A 22,708-nucleotide genomic window follows, 5' to 3' on the forward strand; every position below is an offset into this window, starting at 1 on the left:
TAGTTGTTGAAATCATTCATTGTGCATTTACTCTAGGGTTTCATTGTGCAACCACTTGCCCTCTTGCTCTTACTTTTATTTAAACTCCATTAAAAAAGAAAATAGTGTGAGAATTACATTGTAATATTCAGTTCAAGAAGAGCATTTAAGATTGTATTTACCTCTCTTCCAACTACTTGTATTATAAGGCTCTTTGTGAGCCATTGTAAGATGTCTATAGGTGAGCACATTGGTAAAAGCTCTTTGTGAGTAGCTGATTGTGTAGGCTTCTCCCTGGAAAGAGGATCCCCGGAAGGAGGATCACATAGTGGATTTGGGGAATTCTTGAGTTGGTCTCAAGGCGTGGACGTAGGCGCGGTGTCGAACCATGTTAATATCGCTGTGTTAAGTCTCTCTTCTCTTTTCTGTCTTGTGTTGCTTTACCATTACCATTTGCTTGATTTATACACTACGATATGTTACTCTTGTTCTTGTCAAGAAAATTGTGTAATTGCAGAAAATTTTGCATATTCGCGAAAAATGTCTATTCACCCCTCCTTTAGACGCATATCCGGGCCAACAATATATATTAAGTATAAGAATGTATTATGTCACCTCATGTGAACAGATTAGTTGGAGGAATATATTACATTTTTAAATTTATTATTTTTTAAAATAATAAAATAATAATAAATATTTAAATTTATGTTATAAAATAATTTTAAACGGCATAAAATTAAGAATATTTTTGGAAAGATTACGTTGTTGAATAATGAGAAGTGCAGCATTGAAGCGGTTGAGCTACAGCTAGAGCCTAGAGCAAGGTGCTGGGTGTCCATCTCTGTGCTCCCATGAGCTTCGTCACCCTTCCGCATTCCTTCTTCCACTTCGTGTATTATTCCATAGATGCGATTAACCCTAGAAGCTATGGTCTTCTTGCTTCACACCCAAAGAAAAGGAGATTTCCTGCAATCACCACCTCCATGGCTCGACGGGTAAGGCTTTGTTCGTTCTTATTTTCTTTGGTCGAACGATTATTTTTCTTCTTCTGCTTCTTACTTCGTTCTTTGTTTACCATTTATTTAAAATTTTGCTTTTATGCGCTTTGATTTTTACATGCCATTTGTTTTTGTTCGATGGGTAGTCAAGCAAAGAGCTGCTGGTGGTGATAGGCGGCGGAGCGGCTGGAGTTTATGGAGCAATAAGGGCTAAAACTGTAGCGCCTAACCTGAACGTGGTGGTTATTGAAAAAGGAAAACCTTTATCAAAGGTTTGTGTTTTGTTGCAGCCTGAATTGTGCATACTACATATACTCCAGAATCTGAATGTATCTCTTGATTGTAGAAACAATCTTGTAGAGTAATGACAATCAAACTGAGAAATGAATTAACCAAAACACCTCCCTCACCCCAAAATGACTCAGTCAAATAATGCATTATATTTCTGTGCATTTCTGTTAAAATGCTGTTATTTTCAGGTAAAAATTTCAGGGGGAGGGAGGTGCAACGTGACAAACGGCCATTGTGTTGACAAAATGGTAAGGATTGTTATTATTTGAATGGGATAATTTACTACATAAACGTTCAATCTTTTGATTCCTTTATGAAATTAGGAAAATGTTGATGATTTGTTTATACTAGTGGATGCTTAAAATGTTGAGAATTTCACTTGTAAGTTTGTCCCACATTGGAAAAATAGAGTGGATGATAGGTGCTTATATACATGGTTGAGGTCAAACCTAATAAATTTAAGTTTTTGGGTCAAGTTGGTGTTCACCTATATGTATTAAGACTACCCATGGACTCTTTCGGTGCTAACATAATGAGTGTTGAGAATTCCACTTGTGAGTTTGTCTCACATTGGAAAATTTGAGTAGATGATGAGTGCTTATATACATGGTTGAGCTTAAAACCCAATAGGTTTAAACTTTTGGGTCAAGTTGGTGCTCATCCATGTGTATCAAGCCCACCCATGGGCTCTTTCGGTCCTAATAAGTGGTATCAGAGTCGACGGTTCGTAATTCTGGATGAGCGACATCATAAAAAGTAGAGACGTGAAACTAATTCTCCTGACGTGCTAACAGTTGGAGGATCAAGTGTGTGGCCGATGCCAATAAGAATCATTTTGGTTAGGGATCGATCCGAATAGGGTCAAGACAAGAGAGGTAGGATTGGTTCGGAGGCACGTGGAATGCAATCTGACGCACGTAAGGCGTCAGTGGTAAGGCTCACTTGAGCAACTGTTGGGGAATTGGGCTTACTCCCATAAGGAAGACAATTTCTGTTCAAGGGGGAGCAATTGGAACTTACAAGTTAGGGGAAGATTGTTGATGAATTCCACTTGTGAGTTTGTCCCACATTGGAAAATTTGAGTAGATGATGGGTGCTTATATACATGGTTGGACCCAAAACCCAATAAGTTTAAGCTTTTGGGTCAAGTTGGTGCTCACTCATGTGTATCAAGCTTACCCATGGGCTCCTGCAGTCCTAACAATGAGAAGTCAAAACTCAAAAAGTATTGTTCTTAAGTTTTAAGACATTGATGGAATCTTTTCTCTGATATTTTGGTTAGATTGTTTGTTTCCTTGGTGCATATGAAAAGCCCAAGTTGGTTTTTTTTTTTTTTTTCTAGTCTATTGAATCACTGCAAGGTTTGCCTTACACAAACCTGGTCATTGCTATTTGCTAATAATGATATTAGCTTGATTAATACTCCAACATTGCACTATGATAATGTGCTAGTTCATAATTTTTATTCATTTAATTTGCTTGTTTGAATTAAATTGGCTTTTCGCTGTCATAGTGTCATGGTGTACAACACTATCCTGTTATACTAAATTACTAATTGTAGCTTCAGCATCTTTTATAATTTTGCAATGTTCAGAGTGCTAAATTTGCTGATAGATGTTGGCAGAGCATTACCCAAGGGGTAATAAGGAATTGAGAGGATCTTTCTTCAATATGCACGGACCTGTGGATACGATGTCTTGGTTTTCTGATCATGGTGTGGAACTAAAGGTTGTTTCAAAAGCTGCATGGTTCCTCTTTATTTGGCACCTTTAATTCACAGTCATGCTTCCCTTAACGATTTTTCTGAACATCTTTCCATCACCATAATCAAATGGGAGGGGCCCACATCTAAGTGGGGACCGTGTGGGTCCCAAGGCTACTCTCTATGGTGGTGGAAGGATAGGAACTATCAGCTGGCAGAAAAAGCTTTTTCATGTTATTTCACTTACAGTTTTGCTACCATTTGTCCAGACTGAGGATGATGGAAGGGTATTTCCTGTAAGCAACAGCTCATCATCAATAGTTGATTGCCTTTTGTTTGAAGCAAAGCAGAGGGGAGGTCAGTTTGTGTATCTGGTAACTTTATGATACTATTTATTAATTTATTTTACTTCTCTTTCGGCTTTTCCCTTTGAGGGGGTTGTAGAGGTGTAGCTTCCTCCCTCTTGCACCATCGGTTGCATATGCTAAGCAGATACCACATATGATCATTCGAGTATCTCTGTGGGGAGTTGAAGTTCTGAGTTCTGACTTCATCTTGCAAGGGCTGCTCTTGAAACAACCGAATAAAGGATGCTAGTCATCTGTATTTTTTTTTTTGCCATTATCTAAGATTCTGAATAATATGTTATTTAAGTCTTAATGCTGTCTTTCTTACATCAACATGCTATGGTACTGTAACCAGTTTTGAGGGAGTGTTTCCTTGATGTTTAAAGTTCTTGGTGAGCTTGGAATTTTAGTACTCTTTCCTGTGCTTGAATCATGATTTTCAGCATTAGTGGCAGTAATCTGAAAAGGCAGTATTAGAGAAAAAGAAAAAAACGTCTTTGTGATGCTTTTGTATGACATAATTATTTTTAAATGCCAATACGTATGTATACCTATTCTTTCTTTAAGTAAAAACAATAGCTTCATAGTATTTGATATTACTGTTGAGCAAATGTGGGGAAAATTTATGCTATATGTTTTTATATCTAATATTAGGGTCATAAAAACAGGTCCTGCAGTCCTGCCACATTTTTCTGTTCACTGCATGTTATAAGTTTTTTAAATTTTAAATATGAGTCCTGCTCAATACTATGAAAATTTGCAAATAGGTGCTGCTGTAACTTGAGTCTTTGATCAGTTTTATTGCAGACGAGCAAAGTTGTTACAACTGCATCAAGAAATATTGCTGGAAATTTCCTTCTCAAGATTGAAAAGGGTATCGATGATTCTGAATATGTTGAAGCTGATTATTTATTACTTGCTAGTGGGAGCAATCGGCAGGTTGCTATTGAAACGGTTTTGACTACATTATTGTACACAAAATTAGATTTCTTGATTAAAACTGTTGTTATCACAGGGTTATACTCTTGCTACTCAGCTTGGTCATTCAATTGTAGATCCAGTTCCAAGCTTATTCACTTTCAAGATCAAAGATTCAAAATTGTTGGAGTTGTCTGGAGTAATGTCTTTTCTAGCTGATTGAAGTCCTTATGTGTTTACCCTTTAATCAATAGCACATTAACTGTTTTTCTCTGCTTGTGCAATATACCTCTGTCGGTGAAGAATTAGATTGATATGTGTTTCTTTTCTCCCATTGCCATAATCTTACCATTTTGAATCACAAATTCACCAAATGAAGATAATGATACGTAATTGGTTTTAGCCCTTCATAAAGGGACATTTTGTGCATTTATAGGTACAATCTATTTAATTCATAATTGAAATGACTATTATACTGGAAAGTCTGGAATAGTTTAGGTAGGTACTGTAATATAGTTTTAGTTGGGCAATTTCTCTTTGGCACATAATTGAAACTTCATAAACCAGGTGATGAGATGATTAATTGAACCTTGTGTTTTAAGGTGCTAATCCAAGAAAATACTTGCTTGGTAATTTTATATGTTGAAGCAGCATGGGCCTAAGTTGATTATGTTGTACTTTCAGAATCACAATCACGTGGTTTGTTTTCTATACTAGTTAACTTGAATTAGTTGTTCTTCATAGCATCTGAAATGAGTCTAGTTGGTTATTCTGACACCTTAAGAATATATTCTTTTCAGGATGTACATTTACCTAGCTATTTACTGTTTTTTTGACTATCAATTTTGTGATGGTCTCATTTATAACATGATAAATTTAAGCATTAATTTGTTTTTAACATATATTTTTCTTGAATTTTATGAACATTTTGCCATATAATTATGAATTAAAATTGCATGACAATATTAATGTTAAATTTTCTAACTTAGTGAACAATTTTTTTTTAAAATTCTATTGCTTCTCATTAAATTATCTTCTTTTTTTATATTTTTGTTCTCAGGTTACGTTCCTTGAAGTAAAAGCAAAGCTAAAACTAGAAAATGCCCAAAGGAATATACCACAACTTACGCAGGTATTTTTGCCTGATCAATATCACTTGGGAGTCAAAAATGTATACAACTTAAATCAATATTTTTGGGTTTTTTAGGTTGGTCCTATGTTAGTCACACACTGGGGCCTCAGCGGGCCTGTCATTTTGCGGTTATCTGCTTGGGGGGCCCGCGATTTGTTCAATTCTGGCTATAAAGGTGAGGGAATGTTTTTATTATTTTCTTTGTTCTGTATTTTGATATTGCCTTTCTTTAATGTGGAAACATTTGCATGCAGGGACACTATTTGTTGATTTTGCACCTCATCTTCATGTAGAAGATATGAAGTCCATCCTTATTAAACGAAAGAATCAGTGTGCGGTAGTTGTGTTCTTTGGTATTCTTTTATGTTGACAAGTTTTTATATCATTGAGTGATGAAGACAAAATTCAATTTTTGTATTTCTTCAATTGAATATTTTGTACATCCCAATCTTACAATATATAATACAATCAAAGATTCTAAATAAGTAAACAATCTTCCTATAGAATAATATACAATCTTCTACATTTACTACTTTCCTAATTTACTCAATATACCCAAGGATACTCGGGATTTCAACACTCCTTGTAACGCCCCGACCCGCCACAAGGGCCCGGTGTGCTATTAAGTAATGACCTGAATATTTATAACCTGATACAATCGTAAATATTCTCTAATACCACACACACACACACACACACATATATATATATATATATATTTATGCAACCCGCCCTAACCAGGGAAACCCGGGTGCACTTGCCCTTACCGAAATTAAAACGACACAGTGGAAGATTTCTAAAACATCCAAACACTTTACCAGTTCTAACTATTCCCAAATACATACATACATAACACTATCTGTCTATATATTACAATCCCGAAATAACAAAATAAAATATCTGGTATCTCATCAGTTCTGATTACTACTCCAAAAGTCTAGTCCCAGTCCTGAGGTAAGTTAGGCACGATTCCCTGAAGGTTTTGAAAAATAATTTGTACAATGGGGTGAGACACTTCTCAGTAGGACGGACTATATTATTATCAGTGTGTGGCTAGCACGAGTTCCCGTGTGAATATAAATCATTTAACTGTATATGAAAATGACATTTAAACTGTACTAATCAATATATCTGAAAATACATAATTTTTAAATAATAAACTGTCGGCTTAATATAGCCCATTTATAGTAAATTTGTCCATATATGCATAAAAGACACAACCTAGACTGCTGAAGTAGCATCGTCACGCTATCACATACTCATACGACATGCTTCCCCCCATGACGGGTTGTGCGGCCCGAAGGTTGGACTCAACTCATAGCTGGCGATTCTGTAGTTGAGTCAAAACTAACGCTGTAAGTACGATTGTGCCTACCTATGGTCACCCGGTATACCACGGATTGGCCTCCCGGAAAAAACCTCGGAGTAGTACTGTGGCCTAGGTCTCCAATCGACTTATCACACTTCCATACCCGTGTGATTGCACTCACTGCCCATAAATAGCGACGGTACCGTGCTCACAATATCACAATATCATATATCGCAAATTCACAAGGTTCTAGAATCATATATGACAATTTACACAATAAAAACTGTATTATAATTCATTTCATTTAAAACCTGATATTCTATAAAACTCGGCCTCCGGCTGTTATATCAAAACTCGGCCCCCGACCGTCACAGCACATACAATATAAAATCAATTAAAACATTCTGCTCACATATGTCATTTAAAAACCGTTCCCATACCACACAATTTTCATTTGTTATCCATAAATAAAATAACCTAATTGGGAAAAACATAAATTACTGAAAACAAGGTATGAGCATCGCCAGGATTTTATTTAACTTAAACAACTTATTTTATAGAAAATAAGAGATGATCAAACCACCCACCTTAATTTCCCCAAAAACATATACTGCATTTTAATCGGTTCATATTTCACAAAGTAGCTGACATAATATAATCCCCTTACCTATTTACTGAGAGGGTTCCTACAACGCTCCTAAAACCCACCCTACGGCGTTACGGAGCCCAAACTCCTGAAACCACATTTCCCCTGAGTTTAATCAACTCAAATCCTACATCAACAATCATTAGCCATCCCTAGGCCCATACACCCCATTTAACTAATTACATGCTAAATAGATAGCCTATTTCTACCCTTACCTCAATTTTGGAGTGATGCCTGGAAAGACCCCGTTCAAAAATCCATTCCGCTAGACTTGTAGCTAAACGCTCCTAAATCCTCATAGCAACTTCTAATCGTCGATTTGGGCGACGAACGACGAAAAAATCGAAGAGAGATTGAGGGGCATGGGTTTAGAGAGAGAGAGAGAGAGAGAAAGAGAGATATTTAGTTTTCTTAATCAAGGAGAAAATTTAAAACCTATTTATAACCCTTTGACCTGACACAATTCATTGACGAAATGGAACCTTCGTCGACGAACTGCAGAAGGACATTTGTTGACGAAAGAGGGGTTCGTCGACGAACCTTAAGTTTGATATTTTCCTGTCGTTCGGGATCTTTTGGTCGACGACGCCTGAATTTCGTTGACTAGAAACAGAAGGGAACTCGTCGACAAACACAGGGGATTTGTCGACGATTCCAGCTGTTTGCCCTTTGAAAATTTCCTTTTCTTCTTTTCTTATTTATTTCCTTATTTTTCAGGTTCGGGTTTCTGCACTTCCCCTCAAGTTGGATCATAAATATTAATCATATCCAACTTGCCGATGAAATCATCAAAGTTTTGTCGTGTTAACCTTTTAGTAAAGATGTCTGCAATTTGTTCCTTGGTAGATACATAAGTCATACAGATGGTTCTTTCTTTAACTTTCTCTTTGATAAAATGTCGATCTACTTCCACATGTTTAGCCCTGTCATGTTGTACTAGATTGAGAGAGATATTGATGGCTGCTTTGTTGTCACAATAGAGTTTGGTAGGGAATTTCACCTGAATTTGTAACTCTTCCAAGAGTTTCCGTAACCACAGTCTTTCACATATTCCTTGTGCAACTGTTCTGAATTCTGCTTCAGCGCTGCTTCAAGCCACTATATTCTGTTTTTTGCTCCTCCAAGCTACCAAATTTCCCCATACAAAGGTGCAATATCCAGTGGTAGACCTTCTGTCTTCCGCTGATCCTGCCCAATCCACATCTGTGAAGATTTCTACTTCCTTGCTTTCACATTTTTTGAAGAAAGTCCTTTGCTCGGAGGGCCTTTGAGGTACCTAAGGATCTTATACACAACATCTAGGTGAGTCTTTTTCGGTGAATGCACGTGTTGGCTTACCACACTTACCGCAAATGCAATGTCGGGTTTGGTATGCTGATAGGTAAATTAGTTTACCAACCAATCTCTGATACCTTTCTTTTTCAACTGGTATCCCACATTCTTCGACCCTCTTTACCACTTCAATCGAAGTTTCACTAGGTTTGCAACCAAGCATGCCAATTTCGGTTAGGAGATCAAGAATATACTTTCGCCGAGAGACACTGATACCTTTTTCTGATCTAGCAATTTCCATTCCCAAGAAGTACCGCATTTGTCCCAGGTCTTTAACTTCAAACTCAATAGCTAGGACTTTTTTTAATTTTTCCATCTCCACTGTATCATCTCTAGTTAAGATTATATCATCAACATATATGATCAAAATTGTTTTCTTACCACTTTCAGACTGTTGGAAGAACATAGCGTGATCTGATTGTCCTTGTTGATATCCCTGATTTTTAATCACTTTTGAAAATCTGTCGAACCACGCTCTAGGAGATTGTTTGAATCCATACAAGGACTTCTTGAGTTTGCATACTCTGTTTTCTTCACCTTTCTTACTAAAACCTAGTGGTATAGTCATGTAGACTTCTTCTAGCTCGCCATTTAGAAATGCATTTTTAATGTCGAGTTGCTGTAGTGGCCAATCTAAGTTAGCTGCCAAGGACAGGAGTATCCGAACTGTGTTCAATTTTGCCACTGGTGCAAATGTCTCCGTGTAGTCAATGGCATAAGTTTGTGTAAACCCTTTTGTAACGAGTCTGGCTTTATATCATTCTACTGTCCCATCAGCTCTATATTTCACTGTGAAGACCCATTTGCTGCCTATTAGTTTCTTTCCTCTCGGCAAGTTCATAACATTTCAAGTTTCTTTTTTTTCTAGGGCCCACATTTCTTCCATGACGGCTTCCCTCCATTCAGGATTTTCCAGGGCTTCCCGAATATTCTTTGGAATTTTTATCCTGTCAAGGTTAGAGGTAAAAGTACGATACCCTGTAGATAGAGTTTTATATGACGTGTATTTTGACCAGGGATATAGAATACATGACCTAGTTTGTTTTCTGACTGCAATGGGTAAATTGATGTCATCAGGTGCAGACTTATCAGAAGAAAGCTAATGGTCATTGATTACCTGACCGGGACTGGGTGTGGACTCATGGTTGCTCAAAGCTATCACCGATTCCAACTCTTTTGGTGCCTTAAGTATGAGATTCTCCCTGTTCTTTGCTTTTGGCTTTCTTGAGTAAACAAGTATTTCCTTTTGTTTTTCTGCATCTCCCCTTGAGTTTAAGTGATCATTTGTATATGACATTTCAGGATGTGATGTAATGGGAGACTCAGTAGATGGGTCAGGGAATGATGCAATAGGAGACTCATTAGAGGGCACAGATTCAGTAGTAGAGAAATCAAAGAACTGATCTTCACTCCACTTCTCCCTCTGAAGAGAGGGCTTTGGGAAATAAGGAATGGTTTCAAAGAACGTGACATCAAAGCCGACATGAGGTTCCAATTTATCCCAATTGTGAGCATAAACATGAACAAATGTAGTACATCCAAATATTTTTAGAGAGAGATTGGAGTGAAGTCGAGAGGTAGAAAAATGTTTATGGAATTTCTGGAGAGGAGTGGCAAAAGAAAGAACTCGACTCGGCATTCGATGAATGAGATGTGTCGCTGTTAAGATAGCATCTCCCCAAAAATAGTTTTTCATATTTGTAGTGAACATCAATGCTCAAGCTCCTTCAAGTATATGTCTGTTTTTTCATCCAGCAACCCCATTTTGTTGAGGGGTATCACACAAGAACTCTGATGAACAATTCCATTTTCTTGAAGATAATGTCCCAGGATATCATTAAAATATTCCGTACCATTATCAGTACATAAAATTTGAATGTGAGTTTGGAATTGTGTTTGAATCATGAAGTGAAAACTGACAAAAATAGAACGGACTTCAGTTTTATCTTTCAACAAGTAAACCCAACAAATACGAGTATGATCATCAATAAAAGTAACAAACCATTTAGTATGAGTGCGATTAGGGGAGTGTGAGGGCCTCCATAAATCATTGTGAATCACGGTAAATGGGCGGGATGGTTTGTTTGTGGATTTTGGGAAAGAATTATGCTGGTGTTTTACAAGCTCACAAACTTCACATTGAAAATCAGAAGACGTTTTATTTGAACATATAGAAGGAAATAAACGTCTTAAATATTGAAAATTTGGATGACCCATCCTAGAATGCCATAACAAAAGTTCACTATCTCTAGAAATAGATGCAGAATCACAAATTGTAGTATTACATTATTCACTCGTATTTGCCTCTTCAAAGTAGTAGAGTCCCTCACACGCCTTAGCACTACCAATCGTCTTTCTTGATGATAGGCTTGGAAAACACAATGAGATGAAACAAATTTAGTAGAGCAATTGGAATCTTTTGTCAACTAGCTAATGAATAACAAATTGCAAGATAACTTAGGGACATGTAGGACAGATTTTAAAGTTATAGAATCAGATATGCGAATACTTCCTTTGCCTGCAACCGGTGAGAGAGATCCATTTGCAATTTTAACTTTCAGGTTTCCAGCATATGGTGAATAGGTGAGAACAACTGATAAGAATTAGTCATATAATTAGAGGCACCCGAGTCAATTATCCATGGTGATTTGTAATGGGATATAGAATTTAAGGCTAATAAAAAATTACCTCGGTGGGCTAAAGAACTAGTGGAAGACTGATCCGATGTTTGAATTGATCGGGAAAACATTTTATATAGCTGGTCCAACTGCTCTGGATTGAATACACCACTTGGAGTGGTATTGTTATTTTTCTTGCCTTGGGACTTCTCAGTTGAATTATCAGTAGTAGCCTGATAGTCACAATTTTTTTGATATTGCCTCGGCTTCCAATCTGTAGGCTTTCCATGAATCTCCTAGCAGGTATCTTTTGAATGACCTGGCTTACGACAGTGTTCGCACCATAATTTTCCCTTTTGTGATTTTTTCCCAAATCTCGTAAGGCCTTTTGAAATTAGGGCTGAGACTTCAGGCCCATTTGATTTTGAATTCGGGGCTGGTACTTCAGGCCCAATATGGCCCATCAGTGGTCTCAGCATCATGTGTCTTCTGCTCTCCTCACGCCTCACTTCTGCGAACACCTCTCAGGTCGATGGCAGGGGTCGTCAGTCAAGGATTCTTCCCCACACGTCGTCCAGATCACGGTTGAGGCTGGCCTAGAATTCGAAGACCCGTTCGTTCTCGAGTCGTCTCTTGTAGCGTGTGCTGTTACCGGAGCATTCCCACTCCTCCTTGATGCTCAGATCGATCTCCTGCCAGAGATGGGTCATCTCCATGAAGTACTTGGTAACGTCTCTATTGCCTTGCCTCATCTGCCACAGTTGGGTCTTTATCTTGAAGATCTGATAGTAACTCTCGACGTCGGAATACGTCTCACGAACAGCGTCCCAAACGTCCTTCGCCATTGGCAAGAACAAGTAGATCTTCCCAATTGACGGCTTCATCGAGTTTACGGGCCAAGCAGTAACCATGGAGTTTTCGGACCTCCATTTCTGTAGGGCTACAACGTTGGTAGAGGCTGGTTTCTTCCTTTCGTCGATAAGATATCCTAGCCTCCCTTTTCCTTCAATCACCAATTTGATGGATTGAGCCCACTCACGGAAATTTTTTCCGTTTAATTTCTCCACTACGAGTGGAAAGACTGAGTTTTCTAGCCCATTCGAATCCCCAATGGATGTGGCTTCTAAGTCGCCGTTGAGATTTTCAGAGGAAATTGATCCTCTGCTGTTGACGGTGCTGCTGCCCATAGTTAGCTAAGGTTTAGAATCTCTAGCTCTGATACCATGAAGACATAATTCAATTTCTGTATTTCTTCAATTGAATATTTTGTACATCCCAATCTTACAATATATAATACAATCAAAGATTCTAAATAAGTAAATAATCTTCCTACAGAATAATATACAATCTTCTACATTTACTACTTTCCTAATTTACTCAATATACCCAAGGATACTCGGGATTTCAACAAGTGAGAATTAATTCCAGTATATTTTTTTTCTGGGACAATGTTTATTGTTTGAAGTTCTATGAATCTAAAGAGAACCCCACTTCTTATGTGGGTTATAGAAACACTGATGGATTTGTGTGAAACAAAACAAAAAAATAAAAAGAAGATAGGAGAAAAGAAAATGGAAAAACGATGAATTGATTGTTTCTGTCTTCATTTTTTTTTTGGAGGGGGTGGGGGAGTAGGAAATGTGTTGGTATTTTCACAGAAGCTAGCTGCTCTGTTTTAGACTGGGCTGCAAATTCCAATTGTAATTACTTGAATTTGGCAAAAACTGGGATGTAGTTTTGTTAAAAAGGTAATTAGCTATCTTGCCTTATAATTGTTATGCTTCAAACATTTGTAACTCTCTGTTAAGATTCTTGAGAAACTTACTGAAATTTATGCACTCAGCTTTCTTGTACACTACCAAAATTTTCTATCTTTTTTTTTTAAGTGATGAGAGTACATCCTATTATTCTAGTTTGAGCTTCACATGTTCTACTTTTTCAAATTACTATTCTAAGTGATTGTATTTGAAGTGATTATTACTTGCTCATTTGTCTGCTGCCTTCCAGAAGCACAAGGTGTTGAATTCATGTCCTTCAGAATTTGGTCTTGTGAAGAGATTTTGGAAATACATATTAGATCGTGAGGTTTACAATCAATTCACATTGAAAAATTTTATATGTACATTGCAAGCCTCTGTCTGGATTTTCCTTATGGATGATACTTTTCTTTGAAAATATTCAGGGTCTAGGTGGAGATGTCTCGTGGATTTCTGTTTCAAATAATTCTTTGATCTCTGTTGCTTGTCTTTTAAAGCAATGTTCATTTAGCGTGTCTGGAAAGGTATAATTTTGATTTCTACATTTAACTTTTTTTTTAATTCAAATTTCATAACTTGTCGTGCTTATTAAAATGAACTGCTTTTGTTAGGGTCAATTTAAGGATGAATTTGTCACAGCTGGAGGTGTTCCATTGTCAGAGGTTCTCTCTCTCTCTCACACACACACACACACACACACAAATGCATACATACATGGACATTGTTGCGTATGTAACTGTCTTTGCCGTAACACAAAGGTCTCGCTGAACACCATGGAGAGCAAGATTCAACAGCATCTATTCTTTGCAGGAGAGGTACTGTTTCTTCCTTAATACAATTTTGGTTTTCAATTTTTTGGTTTCAGTTAGTGTGAGTAACAGGCCAGAGTCCATGATATCTGCCTGTTAAACATGCGATTTTGTCGCTTTCTGGTTAATCAAGGCTTATACATGTGCTCAAAAACTTCTTTTATCTATAGGTAATAAATATTGATGGAGTAACTGGTGGTTTCAATTTCCAGGTAAGGAAGGCATATGATGGAAAGAAAATGCATCCTCTTAATATTATTTTTATAAGTATTGAGCTAATGGTATTGATAGTCTTAAAAATAATATTGTTTGTAAAAATAGTGTATCAAGTTCATTTGGAAACTTAGGTTGCTATTGAACATTGTTGAAAGTAAAAAATCTCATGTGTTGCTGTGATATTCATTCCTGGCTGAACATTGAACTTTTGAGATTGTACATCGTAGAACAAAAACTTGTCTTTACCCATAAAAATGACAAGAAGACTGTTAGACCGTGAATGAGAAGAAGATTGCAGAGGTCTGAAAACCCTCATTTATAAGCTAAAAAATGAATTGTCAAAATGATGAAACAAAATCTCAAAATTAATTTAGAATGTTGAAAAATAAATGCTTGAAAAATTCAAAAAAAGTAGTACAAAAAAAGTGGAAATGTCAATGATGCCCATTTGATTTAATCATTAAAACAGTCAAAAAAATAAAATAAAATCCCAAACATCTATCTATAGAGTAGATCACGAGCATTCCATATTTAATGAAGAAGAGTTTGTTTAGTGGATCATTATAGGCGTCCAGAATGGAAGCTCATTTTGGGTGGAAGTTTTTTATTTGACAAACAATTTGTTGTTAAAATATTCCTATAATTCCCCCCATTTATTTTAATTAAAAATACTACTTGTGAACTCATGAATACTTTGCATGCCAAGAGTGACTTTGCCTTTAAGCCTCAGTGTTTCAGCAATTCTTATGCCTGGGCCAAAGATGACTTGGCATTTAAACGATGATTATTAATAGGCCTTGATGAGGGGAAGATTGACCTTAAAACCGTTGGGATAGGGGAAAGGAATGGGGTACCACTGCAGGTATGATGGAGGGAAATTGCTGAGAAAATTAGTGTTTTCTTCCGTGAAGGCCTAAAACTTGGGGAAAACCAAGTATGGAAGGGAGACACTCCGAGCAAGTGAGATGAAACTATTCTTTGTTTCCATCTTCTTTCTATTTCGTTCCATCTTGATTGCCAGCTGACTTTGGCATCAGAGGGTCCTCCTGAAGGTCCTCACTCATGGATCCTCTAGCTTTTTTTGTTGCAGATCATTTGGGAGGTAGGAAGCCTGCCCTTCTAACCCAGCTTCAGAACTAGAACTTGCACCAATAGATTGGCACTCTGTGGGAAATGGACAAAGAGCATGGTCAGAATCACAAGAAATGATAACTATAACTAGAGTAGAAACTACAATAAAGATCTAGAATCTAGATAAAAGAACTCAAAGACATGAACATCTCCAAATTCGACAAGTTGGTAGAATGCCTTGGCATGTTTCTCAACCAGGAAGAAATAATCTCTGAGACAGTATGTTCAATGCTTTACATATGGAGGTGAAGGATCTGGACACTGTCATGGCGATGATAGCCATGAGTAAAAAAACCTAGATTCTCAAAGAAGTAGTCTTAGAGGAAATATGTTCAATGTTTCACCTAGGGAGGTGAAGGATTTGGACCTTGTCATGTCTGTGACAGCCATTAGGGAATGTAGATTCTACACTGGTTCTGTGTTCATGAGCGCCCTAAATATTTTGCAAAATAATGTCAAAGCAGAAGGAAACAAAGGAAAGACCATAAAGAAAATGGTTTTGAGAAAAAGGAAGGACTGACCTAAAGAGAAGACCTTTGGGAGGGACTAGAAAAGAAAAAAGAAGATGAACACCTCACCTAGGCCAAGACACCATCTTCCCAAGTCTGATAATTATACCCCCCTCAATGTACCATAGAGCCTTAGAGGGAAAATTTGATGTCAATCAATTATGTCAATACTGCACGCGTGAAAGAAAATGAAAATAGGGCCTCAATGGAGGGATATAGATAACGCTAAGGGACCACGACCACCACACTGGCAAGTGTAAAGAGCTAAAGATCTCAAAATTCAGATCGAAGACATGATACAGCTTGAGGATAGGGAAATACATTATTAAGACAGAAGACAGGCAATGAGCTTGGGATTGTGATTGACCTCATGGGATTATGTTGGCCTAATAAGGCTTAGAATCTTGTTTTGATGACAACAAATCAAAGGTGCTTAACATATTTGGTTAAGTGAAGTTTCGGGACTCAAGTGTTTTGATAAAAACTAAGATCAAGTGCTTGAAAAGTCTATTGAAAGCTTGTGATTAAAGCTAGAAGATCTGATGAAGCTAAAGACTATTGAAGCAAGAAGACAAGGCAAACATAAAGAAAGGAAGCAATGCATGAAGACTTAGTAATTAGAAAGTCTTAGTCTTAAGAAGTCTCATATAAGTACTTCAAACGATTTCAATATGGATGTTTGAAGCTCTTAGGAATAAATATTGACTTAGAGACTTGTTTTTGAAATCCCCGGAAAATATTTTCAAAAGTCTCATTTCAATATTCAAAGTTTAAAAGCTAAAGAGTCTTGAAAACAAATTTCTTGAAAGCATACAAGGTGCAAGGACATGCGACTGATGAATTATCATCAGGAGACTGACTTAATTATGCTGTTAAAAATTGAACAAACAGAATTGAGATAGGCGACTGACCCCTCCGGTCATAGTTAACTGACCCTATTCTTTCAATGCTGACCATGAACTCCTGCTTGCGATAACCTAATAAGTGTTTCAAATGCTATTGCACCAAACTTAGGATTCAACCTAGATCTGTGTTCACCACGTACTTTCCAATGGCAAAGCAGAAATGGACAAGTAGGGGTGAGCAAACGGTCGGTTCAGCCAAATTCGGTTAATTAACTGAATTAACTGAAAATTTCGGTTAAAGAATACTGTTAACCGAACCGACGGAACCGTTGGGCCTCATCGAACCGAACCTGACCGAATTTCTTTTTCGGGTTATTTGGTTAACCGATTTTAACCATGAAATGAGGGAACTAGGAAGGGGGGAAGGTGTACTAGTGTATGTGTATGTGTATCTAGACTGAAACAAGGGAAGGTGGGGAAAGGTTGAAGCCTCGAAGTCCTAAATCACTGAGTGTAGATCCATCACCACGCCCACGCGAGGGAAGAGCCGATCGAAGAGGGATTCGGGATCGGGACGGGTCACGAACTGGGAAGACTGGAAAAGGGGCTCAGGTGAAGCCGCGAAGCCAGGAAGAGGCAATTCGCGAAGAGGGAGAACTGGAGAACTGAGAAGTGGAGACTGATGTGGAGGAGAGGTGGTTGGTTAGGGAGACGATTGGGCTCGGGCGAGCTTGACACCAGTGAGGAGGAGCCGGGGTGGTTCTCGGTGAACTGCTCTGTGCGCGAGACTGCGAGAGAATAAAAATAAGAATTAGAGGGAGCTTGTGTGCTGGTGACGATGGCCGGCGACGATGATGGCGATGGGCACAGGTGATGGCGTCGCGTGAAGATGGTGGTGCGAACTACGGTGGACTGAGCTCGGGTGAACGAGAGAGAGGCAGTGAGGGAAGGCCTTCTGACTTCTGAGTTTCTGAGAGCAGTGAGAGTGTGAGACTAAGAGGGAATAGAAATATAGAATAACAGGATTTTCATTTACTAATTTAAATTTAAATTTAATTAATTATTAATTTGGTTAATCGGTTAACCGAATTAATATTTTCTATTCACCGAACCGAAACCCGATTCACCGAAATATTGGAATGCATAACCGAACTGACCAAACCGGTTTTTTTAACCGAACCGAACTGACAAATTTTGGTCGGTTAATTCGGTTAATTTATTTTTCCCCGAATTATGCTCACCCCTATGGACAAGGCCATTTTACATGGGTTGAGGACCAAATTGGAAGGGGCAGATGGGTATGGGCAGAGAAGCTCCCAGAAGTTCTATGGGTCTACAGGACAACTCCCTGGATGACAATTGGAGAAATCCCCTTTATCCTAGTATTTGGAAAAGAGGCAGTAGTTTTGGCGGACATAGGAATGTAGTCCTACCGTTGAACTAACTGTTCAACCTGAAGAAGCTTTTAGCAACTCTTCTGGAAGAACCTGGGAACAAAGCTCCAATGGAAAATTACTGTAATTCCTAGGTTGAGGCCCCAATCTTTCCAAATTGGGGATCCTGTCCCAAGAAGAGCCATGACAATGGGAAGAGAAAACATGTTAGGAAAACTAGCCCCTGGAAGGGAAGGATCTTATATCATCATTGCAGCACTGAGGCCCGGAACATACAAGCTCCAACAGCCTGGTGGAAGACCTGTTCTTTGGACTTGGAACTCAAGAGCATCTAAAGATGCGCGGCATGAAATGTGTCTTTTGAACGAATAAATGAAAGTCCACCATTGTGATGTTGGTTTGGAAGGCGCAGCACCTCAGGTTTAATGAGGAATTCCTGCTACTGACCTAGCTCATTCTAAGATAGTGCCTAAGGATGTGGACCTAGACATCTCCGAGGCCATCCCTGCAAAAATAGGTTGGGATTCTGGTAAGTTTGGAAAAATCCCAGTACAGCAACTTGGATGCCTTGGCCCTAGTTCATCCTTAAATAAACTCCGGGTAATCCCTAAGGACGGGGCTGGACACCTCAGCTCCCCTCGGCCATTCCCAATAGATCCATGAGACTTACGGTATAATTCTTACTGACACATTCAACCCAAAAATAAAAAAAGAATTGTGGCCGACCCAATCCTAATTATAATTTTAAAATATTGTTTTCCTATTAAAATCATTCTTCAGAAGTCACCCAACTGCAATTTTTTGTGATTTGCTATCAGCTAGTTTGGTTTGGCTAATAGTCAATTTCATGGTGCAATCTGTATTTATTTTGCAGAACGCTTGGTCTGGTGGATACATTGCAGGAACAAGTATAGGTAGTTTAGCACTAGGTGCCACTTTGAAGAGGGATGTCTCATGACCTAAACGCCCGAATATGACTACCAACTTGAATTTATGGTAAGCTTCTATTTCATATTTTTATTTATAAATATCAACCAATGAGCCTGGCTATCTGTCATCCTATCTTGCGAATGAGTCATAGGATGCTATTGGGAGTCTTTCTAACTGGTTGATTGCGGTGTCTTGCTTGTTCTCTTTTTGGCTTGGGAGCCAAACAGCCATACTGTTACCTACCAGCCAGACTTGCGTGGGAAGGCTACCATAGAGTTATTTGTGGAATGTTGATTGTGAACTGTGGGAAATACAGTGGTTGGGAATCTCGGACGGAATTGCAGACAAAAAGAGATTAGAAAATTCTTGCACTGTTGTGTGTGTGTGTGTGTATATATATATTTTGCTGGGTGCACTGTTGCATATTTGTTTAGACTGTAGATTTGTCTCTCTGTTCATGTATTTGTGCTTTTGTTGTCCACAAACAAGATACGGGCCATGTGAAGAAGCTGAATCGTAAATTTCATGATTGCTTTTTCATGTCTGCGTTATGTTCCTGTCTCTGTATGAGAGAGAGAGAGAGAGAGAGAGAGAGAGAGCACCTGATCTTAATCAAACTCGGGTGAAAAAAAATTTGATCCTCCTTGGTCAACCAAGAGACTTACATATTTGTAACTATTATAATCAGGAAATATGGTCATAGACATGAAGTAAGAAAACATGAAGAATTAAGCGTACATAATCTTCAAAATCAGATTGTGACAATCTGCTATATTCTTCATCTTCTTCCACTGCTTGGGAGCCCAGATGTTAAACAATTAGCATTTGCCTGTGCATAATAAAAGTAGAGATGTTGGTGATGCCATTTTTTATTTAGTCAAATTAATTTTATTGTGGTGTTGGGAGTCCTTATAAAAGGTGATATATATGGGATTTAGACTCATGATTTAAATAATTAGTTTTTTTTTTCTTACTGTTATAGTTTTTTTCCCCACATGGTTCCACTGCAAATGGTCAATCTTTTCTTTTCTTTTCCTCTTGGTGCGGACATCTATTTTGAAGTCTGGGTTTGAATTTTTGTAGACTTGGAAAGAACTCAATCTAATTTTATATTATATTTTATTTTAAATTCACGCAAATTAAAATTTAAACTCTTAAAATCTATACTCACGAACAAAGTGTATTTCTCCACTTTTTCTATGGAACAAAGTATTAATAGAAAATCTTTTCAAAACACTTGTTTAAATTTTGAAAACTAGTTTCATTTTTTAGTTTTAATATTCTAAATAATCATAAAAATCATACCTTGTTTGAAATTCCTACATTTTATACATAAAAACATCGGAAATTAATCAAAATATTTTTAGGTTGCCATGAAAAAAATAATATAATAAAGTGACATTTTTTATCATGATTTCCAAATTTTTAAAGGGTTGAATTAGTTATGAATAAATATTTTATTTTAACTTTTGAAAAATTACGAAGAGTTACTGGATTTTTCAGTTTTCATCAATTTACATATGAAAAGATAGAAAAATATAAAAATATTTTAAAATTTTATTTAAAATGATTTAGAGAGGGGAGATATTTTATATTTTTCAGTTTTTAATATTTTATAAAAATATCTACAAGGGAAGCCTACAGGCACCTTGACAAGTTGACATAAAATATGAACCAAAAATGCAATTAAGGAGGATAAGTAAAGGGGGTGGGGTGTGTTTTAACTCCTAGCTTGGAGGAAAAATAAAAAGATTCCTTAAGAATTAAGACACCTGAATACCAAAATGTGTCTCTTCTATAAAGGGGGATTCCTGGGAAAGTAAGTCATTTATAAATTGATCTCTTCGATAATTGAATGCTATGATTACATTTCTATACAGTGTCCTGATATTGACTTAAGCATCAAAGAAGGCCTCGGAGGCCACTAGGGATCTCCCAAGTCTCTTTTATTTTCTTTGGCTGCAAGTGAATGTCATGATCTATGGATAAGGAGTTTAGAGTATGATTTTGGTTTGAAGGTGCACCAGGTAGGGGAAGCTTGCTTTTTCTATAGAGACCCAGAAAATAGAAATGATAAGAAAAATAGAAAAAAAGAGGAAAATAGTTTGGTGAGGAGAAAATCGGCGACTGTTTTTTCTGGAGTATTAAGAAAACCGTTAATAGTTATATAGTTACCGCAGTCGGGTAAAAGGGTAAACAGTGAAACCGGTATGATTAAAGACAAAATCGGCGACGGTTTTCTGGGAGCCTAAGAAAACCGTTGACGGTTTTCGTCTGGAACAGAATGGTATATAAGGGCTGCATGTCTTTTTCTTGTTTAAAAATTCAAAGACTCTCTTTCTCCTCTAGAAGCTGCAAGCTCTCTCTCTCTCTCTCTCCTCATTTTCTCACTCTAAACTCACTCATCGACAATCAGACTCCGTATTTTAGGCCTAGCGGTGATTCTCGTCAATTTGACTAGAGTAGAATTATGTTTTGAGGATCCCAGACACCACTCCAAAGTTAAGGTAAGGGTGTTAAATGTTGGTATTTGATTTATTAAATGAAGAATATGAGTTTAGAGATACTTAAATGATTATAATTGTAGGGTAAAGTTGATTGAACTGGGAAAAATGTAAATTTCAGGGTTTTGGTGCGAACGCCGCAGGCACAGGTTTAGGGTCTCTGCGGGCGTTTCCTCAGGGAATGAGGTAAGAGTAATAAATAGTTAATGGTTTGATATTTCATTGATTTAATAGAGTATACGGGTCCAGGAAAATGTGAATGTGATATTATTCTAGGGAAATACATGATTTCAGGATTTTTGAGTTCCGAATGCCGCAAGCATGAGTATAGAATTTTAGCAGGCCTCTCGATAATTAGTTAAGGGGAATAAGTTAAGCCAGATTAATTCAGAAATTTTATCAATTAAAGTATAACTTGTGTTTATGGGATTTGAATTTTACATCTATTATATGCTTGTAAAAATTCAAAAATTTGGGTTACAACAAAGTTTTACAAATGATATATATTATTTTTATATAGCAGGAAAATATAGTTTTTTTCCCGTACAGATTATAGTATAAGAATTTCAATTAAGATGTGTGTGGCATAAGAAATATCAGATATAGTACAGAGATTTAATACAGGGTTTTATACAACTTTTACAGAACCATGATTATATACAACTTTTATAAAACCATGATTATATACAGCTTTTACAGAACCATGATTTACAGTTATTACAGAATCATGATATACAGTTATTACAGAATTATGATTTACAGTTATTATACAGAATCATGGTTATTTTAGTTTATATAGAATCATGGTAAAACAGTAATATACAGACATAGTATTATATAGTATCAGATCCTTGATGGACCAGAGCAGATCATAGAGCACAGTACTGTAGCTATACAATATAGATAGTGCAACCACACATCTTAGATAGAGTATGGATTATTTAGTCGATTGTGCCTAGAGGAGAGACGAAGGCTCCTTGGCAGTTAGGTCTAGGTTGAGGAGGTCAATCGTACTACAGAGGTTATAGTTTGACTTAGCCTGATAGGTCAACCAGAGTTAAGTACCGCCCATGGGTCGCACAACCCGAGCATGTGGGGTTAATTCATGCATATAGTTATCCATCTAGGAAAGTTTTCACAGTTATATAAATAAATGTATATAGTTTTAAAGAGAATAGGAACTATCTATTACAGTTAAAAGTATGTTCAAATAGAAAATTTATTTTAAAAGACATAGGTGTGAGTTATGATATGTTTTATATTGAAATGTTATCACAATTATAGTTGATTTAATAATTATATTATTCAAGTAAAATTTATTTGTCACACACTGGTTGTAAC

At 37.1% G+C, this 22,708-nt stretch overlaps 1 protein-coding gene across 7 annotated transcripts; it reads left to right on the top strand.

The window, feature by feature from the left end:
• Window positions 1–721: 721 nt before the first annotated feature.
• LOC131143465 (uncharacterized) lies at window positions 722–19,400 on the top strand. 7 transcript variants are annotated; one of them, XM_058091782.1, is made up of 17 exons: window positions 757–974; window positions 1,124–1,249; window positions 1,457–1,516; window positions 2,883–2,996; window positions 3,240–3,327; window positions 4,114–4,256; window positions 4,333–4,434; window positions 5,296–5,367; window positions 5,443–5,542; window positions 5,622–5,704; window positions 13,280–13,357; window positions 13,455–13,553; window positions 13,641–13,691; window positions 13,788–13,844; window positions 14,009–14,050; window positions 18,808–18,929; window positions 19,083–19,400. In XM_058091782.1, the coding sequence occupies exons 1-16, from the start codon at window positions 831–833 to the stop codon at window positions 18,889–18,891; spliced, it is 1,443 nt and encodes a 480-aa protein (XP_057947765.1). In that variant the 5' UTR covers window positions 757–830; the 3' UTR covers window positions 18,892–18,929; window positions 19,083–19,400. The 7 variants fall into 7 exon arrangements, with proteins under 7 accessions (XP_057947761.1, XP_057947765.1, XP_057947766.1 ...); XM_058091783.1 differs by having other exon boundaries at window positions 19,091–19,400; XM_058091778.1 differs by having other exon boundaries at window positions 722–974; window positions 13,641–13,844.
• The last annotated feature ends 3,308 nt before the right edge of the window (window positions 19,401–22,708 follow it).

This window comes from Malania oleifera, chromosome 11 (assembly GCF_029873635.1).
Source record: "Malania oleifera isolate guangnan ecotype guangnan chromosome 11, ASM2987363v1, whole genome shotgun sequence".
NCBI lineage: Eukaryota > Viridiplantae > Streptophyta > Magnoliopsida > Santalales > Ximeniaceae > Malania > Malania oleifera.

Excerpts from the sequence above, each read along its gene's own strand:
- LOC131143465 (XM_058091778.1), top strand. The coding sequence starts at position 831 with ATGAGCTTCGTCACCCTTCCGCATTCCTTCTTCCACTTCGTGTATTAT. Across the intron at positions 4,435-5,295 it reads AATTGTTGGAGTTGTCTGGA|GTTACGTTCCTTGAAGTAAA; the intron begins GTAATGTCTTTT and ends TTTTGTTCTCAG. Across the intron at positions 5,368-5,442 it reads ATATACCACAACTTACGCAG|GTTGGTCCTATGTTAGTCAC; the intron begins GTATTTTTGCCT and ends TGGGTTTTTTAG.